Raw genomic sequence first — 7,596 nt, 5'->3', positions numbered from 1 at the left:
GATACCGGTATCATTTTGGAGCCATGCTGAAGTACCGATAGTCGTCCCGAAAGACGAAGACACACTTCAGTCCCTTAAGTCCGAATTGCTACAGTACTATCGATCGATACCGATACTTTTTTGGAGCCTACTTGAAACCGGTTTTCGAACCGAGATTTCAACCTCAGTTGAGGTTATTTTTGCCATCATTCCAAATAAAACCCTGAAAGTGAGGTGACAGAGGATTTCTTCAGTCACAAAACAAAAGGAAAGATGGTGAAGCTTTTCTGTGCGTTGGCTGGAGCGGCAGGAAGCGCGTTCTCTGTGCGGGTTGATAAGAGCGACACGGTTGATGACTTACGGAACATGATCCGAGACCACCCACAGTTTGGCCACCCCAACAGCAAGCTTCAGCTGTTCTTGGCCAAGAAAGGCGGCGCGTGGCTGAATAGTGATGGCGCTGCGGCTGTGACGCTCGATGAACATGGAAACCCTCAAGGCTTCGATAAGATGGATCCATCGTTATGGATCAAGAACGACCGATACTTTGGAGAGAAGTTTCAGCCGAACGAAGGGCAAATCCACGTGCTGGCTGTGGTTCCGACTGAAGCGGCGGTGGTGCCAGCGTTATCGCAGCAGTCGTTCTTTTGGAAGGAGCCAAAGTCGTTGGTGGCAACGACTGGTGCGAATTGGGATTTCCAGAATTCATTGGATCTCGGCAACCTAGCATCCGCCATAGGCTGTCATTATGAAGCTTGGAGAGATGGAAAGACGGACAAGCGAACTCATCCGCTATTCGTGTGCTTAGATGGCCCCGGCACTGTAAAGTCGAGATTGCTTGACGAATTTCCGAAAATCTTGCAGCAGCGAATCTTTCGTGATGAGACACAAGGCGATCCAGCGATGAAGCAGCTCTTGCAGACAGCCTACAATTTCAAGATTACGTTTGAAAATGGAACAACCGACAACTATGGCATATCCGATCCGAGAAAAATGATTGGAACTCGAATGCTATACCAGCTGCAGGAGTCGGATTGGACGATGTTTAATGCGAACCCAGTTAATCAGGTGTTTTCTGCAGAAGTACTGACGAAATTGTCGGCAATCACCGAAACGGATTCGAACCGAATGTGCGTGATTCTCTGTGTCGATAGCTTGCAAAAGCTTCAGCATGAACCAGGAAGCAAGCATTCAGAGTTTTATACGGCGTTTGCGTCGCTGTGTGACCTCGTCAATGCCTCCAAGTGCTGGCTGATTGTGATCTGCGCGGCGACTATTTACCAGCCAGTGGATGAATTTCTGGCCGCTTCGCCACAATGGAGAGAGATGCTGCAGACGACATCATTGAAGCGCCCGAAGATCGATGGAAGAGACGTATTTGATACATTCGACTATGGCAATGGAGCTTTGACGCAGCTATTGGTGGATGACATGGGCGGGCATGGCAGAGCATTGGAAGAATTGTTCAACGTGATGCTGCAAAATCAGGGGCAAGCTTTTGAATTCATTCCGGTGATGCACAATGTGCTGGCTGCCATTCGACAAGCGTACCCTGCGATTGTTGCCCAGATGCAGAGTATGAAGCAAGCATTTCTTGCGGTGATTTCTCGTCGGAGGGTCGATGGAAATTCGCTTTTCGGAATTCTAACGCTTGATCAAGTTATCTCGTGCGGGTTGATCCGACTCGATGGAACCCAACTCCAATGCCCGTTCATTCTCTATATGCTGCTGGAAACGCATGATATTCCATGGAGCAAACATGCTACTTACGCACCGGCAGAACGGTTGGAAGACTTGAAACCTTGGCAACTTTGGGAGCATTTTAACTGCAAGTTCCGAGTGTTGAAATCGCAAGCTTTCGCCCAGGAGGAATCTGTGCTGTGGACGGATATACATCATGGGGCACGGTTTGGCGATGGATGCAATCGACGCGTTATTGAGCGGCAATTGACGTATGCGCTAGCTGACAAGCGGATGCCAACGAAGACCAAAGGATTTAAGGAAGAAAGGTGTTCTTGCGGTAATGATCAAGGGAAGTGCTTTCTGTATCAGCCTGCAGACGGGTCTCCGTCCGGAGATGCATTTCTGTGTCTGGAAGATGCGACGAAGGGCTTCTTTCACGAGGTTCATCAGTGTAAATGCGTCGAAGGGAATCTATCACTGGACGTTTTCGAGCAAGAGCGGTTGAAGGCTGCTGGTCCCGACGACCTATTCATCTTATATTGCACGAGCCTAGTGACGACTGACCTATGTTTGCTGCCGAACTCCGCGTTTGTTGATGCCACCTGCTGGGAAGCGTACTACGGTCCATTTGCTGCTCGTGCATTCTTCATCAAGTCTGTTCCGTTACCGTGCATCAACACGAGCTCCGAGGTCCAACTGGAGTTCGTGGAGGGTGTAGGCCCGGCCTACCGTGCCCGAATCGCGAAGAAGCGTCCATTTACGAGCTTGGAAGATGCTTTTGTGAAGACCAAGATTCCAGTCAAGGTTCTTAGACGATTCAAATTCAACACGGATTCGCGTTAGCCTCATCTTGGCCATGGGGTGATACTTCCTTTCAAGAGAAAACATATCTCGTTCTCCGTTCTACGCATGAATCGATCGCACAAAGGTGGTGGTTGATTCACCGCCTACACCGCCATTGAACCATTTTTCGCTTAGCACGTCTTTGCCGTCAGCATAATCGTATTGGACTTCTTAGTAACTCAATGCAAGAAAAATTTGGCCTGCGTGATTGTGTCACGAAGCAGACCATTTTGCTGCGATGAGATGCCTCATAACATCGCTAAGTCGCTTCTTCGATCATATTTCTTATCAATGCTGACTCGCGGTTCAATTTCGTGCCCCGTCAAAGGGAAAGGCTCCATTGAAGTGCTAGATTGAAATATTCCAACTCGCCTTAACTCGAATCATATGCCGAACTACACAGACGAAGCTGGCGAAATTGTTCGTCGTCTGATGATTGTTAAATTTGGCAAGCAAGTCTCCGATGACGAAGTCGATGTGGAACTTGAGCAGAAAGTATAAGATCAAGAGTTCGCTACGTTCTTGCATCGATGCCGCTCAAAGTATATCGAATTCAAAGACAAATACGCAAGCAAGAAGGTGACAGCATTTGCTCCACAGTCATTCATTGATAGAAGCAATGAGTTTCGTGAGACTGCTATAATAATAACAGCTACGGATTCGCTATGGGAAACGTAGCATATGAAGAAGGGGCGGAAATATCGAGATCTGAAATGCGGAGACACTTGCTTGTTTGGATGCGAAAGAAGTTATAAATTACCTAAGGAACAGTTAAAGCCGCAAGAGATCGAGCGCGCTCATAGTAAAATCGAATATGTCGAGATGAAAATCTGCACACACTGTGGAAACAAACATACGAAGGATTGCTGTAAGGACTACGCATGCAATTCAAGAAGCACCAAGCGATACTTCATTAATGCCAAAATAATATCTCGAACAGGTTTTTTAAAGACTCATAGTTCAGAATTACAGGTACAATTGATCGAAAGGAAGTATCACCCCATGGCCGAGATGGGGCTAACGCGAATCCGTGTTGAAATTGAATCGTCTAAGAACCTTGACTGGAATCTTGGTCTTCGCAAAAGCATCTTCCAAGCTCGTAAATGGACGCTTCTTCGCGATTCGGGCACGGTAGGCCGGGCCTACACCCTCCACGAACTCCAGCTGAACCTCGGAGCTCGTGTTGATGCACGGTAACGGAACAGACTTGATGAAGTGTGCACGAGCAGCAAATGGACCGTAGTACGCTTCCCAGCAGGTGGCATCAACAAATGCGGAGTTCGGCAGCAACCATAGGTCAACCGTCACTAGGCTCGTGCAATACAAGATGAATAGGTCGTCGGGACCAGCAGCCTTCAACCGCTCTTGCTCGAAAACGTCCAGTGATAGATTCCCTTCGACGCATTTACACTGATGAACCTCGTGAAAGAAGCCCTTCGTCGCATCTTCCAGACACAGAAATGCATCTTCGGACGGAGACCCGTCTGCAGGCTGATACAGAAATCACTTCCCTTGATCATTACCGCTAGAGCACCTTTCTTTCTTAAATCCTTTGGTCTTCGTTAACATCCACTTGTCAGCAAGCGCATACGTCAATTGCCGCTCAATATCGCGTCGATTGCATCCATCGCCAACCCGTGCCCCATGAATCATGGGGCATCATGTATATCCGTCTCGATTGATTTAAACAACGATACTGTCACACGGGTCACGTTTGGTTCGTCTTCGATCGTCCTGGTCTTTAATTGGTCGATTCGTTTAGCGTTGTGTAGTTCTATGTAAAGTTTGTGTCAATTTGATGTACCAGCTGTCTCACGTTACTTCGTTAGTGCGCCTCGCGTAGAAGGGATGGTGGCGCGGAAATGGTTCCTGCTCGTGGGCGAGAACGGCAAGGATCTCACATCGACGACTTCTGTCGGGGTGGATGTTGAAGATGTGGATACGTTGCGGGATGCGGTGAAGGAGAAGCTCAGAGACAGCCACCTAGCAGGGATTGCTGCGTCCGATCTCACAGTCTTTGCGAACCGGGCGGAGTACGATGCGAAGCGAAGCGTGCTGCTGCCCCAGTCGTGGTCCCCAGTGACGGCGTATGGGAATAATGGAGAGAATGCGCTCATTGTGCAACTGCCGAAGCGTGCAGAAAGCGATTCACGCTATTTTATCCAGCCAAACGTTCAAGAACAAGTCGAAAAGGCAGTATTTGTGATCGTGGAAGAAGACGAAGAACGCAACGGTGTTGGAATGGGTGTGTTTTTCAGCCCGACTCTAGCGGTGACATGCGACCATAACCTAACGGAGCAACACACTGTGGGAAGCATGGTGTCTCTGGCGTTGAAGGAAGGTATTGAAGCTGTTGAAGTTGTTGCTCGCAGCTCTCTGCTGGACTTTGCGATTCTGAAGTCGTCCAAACCCAGATCATTCTTCATTCCTCCATGGAATGGAAGACCAGATGAACTAAGAGGACGCTATGATCTTGTGTTGGCATCGTATCGACTCGGTATTGACGAATACCAAGACGTGTTCAAGAATCAACTGGGATTTGCTCCGGTAGCCGGCATCTCCATCAGTGCTCACAGAAGACACATCATGTATTCGTGCCCAACGTACGCTGGAGATTCTGGTGCTGCACTTCTTATCAAGGATGGATTTCTTGTCGGTATCCATCTGGAAACGATCAATGCACTCCGCGAAGAGATGGACCGCAAGAAAACCATCAAGGATCGCTTGAATGATGTGGAGGAGTCTCTGGACAACATTGCGAGAAGCGGACTAGCGCAAGGCTGCTCAGGTCTTTTGGTTCATGAGTTCAAGGACGTAGTGAGCGAGTAGTGCGAATTGACGAGTTCATAAATTGATGGCACATCTCAGTCACGAAAAAAGGTGTCACAACGAATGTTACATCCTCGGTAGCCAAAATCGGAGGGTGCCGTCGCGATCTCACATTTACCGATATACCATGAATTCATGACCTGATTGGACAAAAACAATCATGAATTCATGAACGAAACCACCCCGTAAACCGGTATTGTACCGACAAAAAAGGCAACCACCTTATCAGAAGCAACTACGTACACTTCTTCACTGAGATATATAGATTGATCTAGAGTTGCTATCGTGGCTTCTAATGAAAAGAAAGATGGACATAATAGCTGGACGCAAGCCGAACACAATGCCTCTCGCAACAATGAGCTCGTCATCTAAGTGTATCGAAACATAGCAATACCCCCTGTTTCGATAAAGGATACAAAATAATTCACACATGGACACTTCGATGATGTCGATTCCGTTAATGTGTCGTACTCATACAATATTTAGCGATGACACGATACACTGACGAGCCCGCTAATGTGTCGTCTGCTGATAATTCCTGAGTACGACATCTTAAAAAATGACGAGTCCATCTTAAGCGAAGTCTATTAAGAATAAACAAAACATAATTTTAGTCACACAACTACGAAAATGTGCAGCTTCATTGAAAGCAACGTGGAGCAGTGAAACTTGCTCGCAACAAAGAATGTGGCAACAACGCGATTATTATTGATCGAGAGGAAATTATTGTCGTAGAGACTAACATAATAGAAGAAATGCCGCCTCAACGGAATACCCCAGCTATTGCTGAGGTTATTCCTACACCAACCCCATCGGTGATCAAGCCCGTCAAGGTCTCGAATATCTGTGTAAGCAAAGTTCAAGAATTGGATGAGTCGATTCTCGCACCGGTGATCGCGGTTAGCGTGGTATATAAAGAGGATCAAAGTTCGGAATCAGAATTAACCCCTCCGTTACCAGAAAGTCCGAGTTGGAACCGCCTAATATAAATCGTAGCGTACGACTTCGTTTTTACAGTACTAATTGTATGTGCGTGTCTTGTCCACGTCAATATCTCCTCGATTCCCGCTACTAACTCCCAGAGGTTTAAAATCTAAGTCGTAAGCGTTACGACATTGTGAGCAAAATATAATTCGGAAAGCCAAAACTTACGACTTTCAGACTGCAACGCACATTTTTTTGTTAGCAACAGATCCTTCCTTGCCAATCCATAAAAATGTACGAATATCAAGTAAACGCAGTGCTACCTAATCCATTCATACGATTGCTGACTGTAGAACATTGTGGTGTAGTAGAACACACAAATATCGTCAGATGTGGATTCCTTACACAAACCACAACGAATCGCCGAGTTAGGTCGGCGGTTTGTATGGCCTGCGCAGAGGGTGGTCCCCTCGCGGTCCGGCCCTTCCGGGACAGACGAGTGGCTCGTTTCCACTCGGTTCCGACTAACCAAGTCAGATCACTTCCGAGACTCCGCCGAGTTTGGTTCGGCTGAGCTCGTTCACAACCCTGTGCCCTCCACCAAAGGATGGACGACGGCGCGCGAGCGCTTTTACAGGTCACCGAGCGCAGAGGCTGCTCAGCTAGAAGTGTTACGGCACCCGGGCTATCCGACGTACCGGCCCGCTGAGTATGCGGGACTTTCTTTCGCGCGTAGCGAGACTTTGTCCTACCCGGACCGACCTAATCTCTTGGCGCTACCAGTCAATACTCTACAAGCTATGCCTCTCGAGTATTGACGGCAGGCATAATCCAGCCCTATGCAGGGACTTACCGGAAAAGTGTACACTTGTCTTGGACTAGGAAAATTCTGCTCTGTTATCTTCTGGGAGCCTTTTCGGCTCCTCCTATTTAATCCTATGCTTCTCATACAAATATCTAGTGAAATGTAGTCGTTTCGGATCTCTACCGACTCTTCAGGCGGCCGTTGAGCTCAACGGCTATCCGGATAGCATATCCGGACAGATCGCCGAGTACTTACCGTGATCCTTGGCTCCTAAGCTCTGGGTTATCAGACCGAGCCGATTCTTGACCTAAAGTAGGTCGGCGTATGGTCGAATCTGGAAATCCCTACACCACAACTGCCCCGGTTATGATACGAGCCGAGCTGGTGAGTGTCTTAATCCTTCATTTTGTTCTGCCACGTTGGTCCGTACTCGGCTGATGACGTCTCGCGGCTCCCCACCACCTTCTTTGGTACGTTCGTTGCTTCCGCTATCACTCACTTGGCAGCTCCTTACTCTTCGCATGTTGTTCTGA

General features: G+C 48.0%; 2 protein-coding genes and 1 pseudogene across 2 annotated transcripts; 2 read left to right on the top strand and 1 right to left on the bottom strand.

Annotated features, from left to right (window-relative positions):
• Positions 1-252: 252 nt before the first annotated feature.
• Positions 253-2,755, top strand: PITG_12074 (Crinkler (CRN) family protein; the record flags this gene model as incomplete). Its single annotated transcript, XM_002900664.1, has 1 exon — positions 253-2,755. The coding sequence occupies one exon, from the start codon at positions 253-255 to the stop codon at positions 2,503-2,505; it is 2,253 nt and encodes a 750-aa protein (XP_002900710.1).
• A 699-nt stretch (positions 2,756-3,454) lies between these two features.
• On the bottom strand, positions 3,455-4,173 carry PITG_12073 (annotated as a pseudogene; the record flags this gene model as incomplete).
• Positions 4,174-4,336: 163 nt separating this feature from the next.
• PITG_12072 (CRN domain-containing protein-containing protein) lies at positions 4,337-5,421 on the top strand (the record flags this gene model as incomplete). The annotated part of the gene is made up of 1 exon (XM_002900663.1): positions 4,337-5,421. The coding sequence occupies one exon, from the start codon at positions 4,354-4,356 to the stop codon at positions 5,332-5,334; it is 981 nt and encodes a 326-aa protein (XP_002900709.1).
• Positions 5,422-7,596: the final 2,175 nt, after the last annotated feature.

Source organism: Phytophthora infestans, genomic scaffold, assembly GCF_000142945.1.
Source record: "Phytophthora infestans T30-4 supercont1.24 genomic scaffold, whole genome shotgun sequence".
Lineage (NCBI taxonomy): Eukaryota > Oomycota > Peronosporomycetes > Peronosporales > Peronosporaceae > Phytophthora > Phytophthora infestans.
This window is presented reverse-complemented; position numbering and strand designations above follow the sequence as displayed.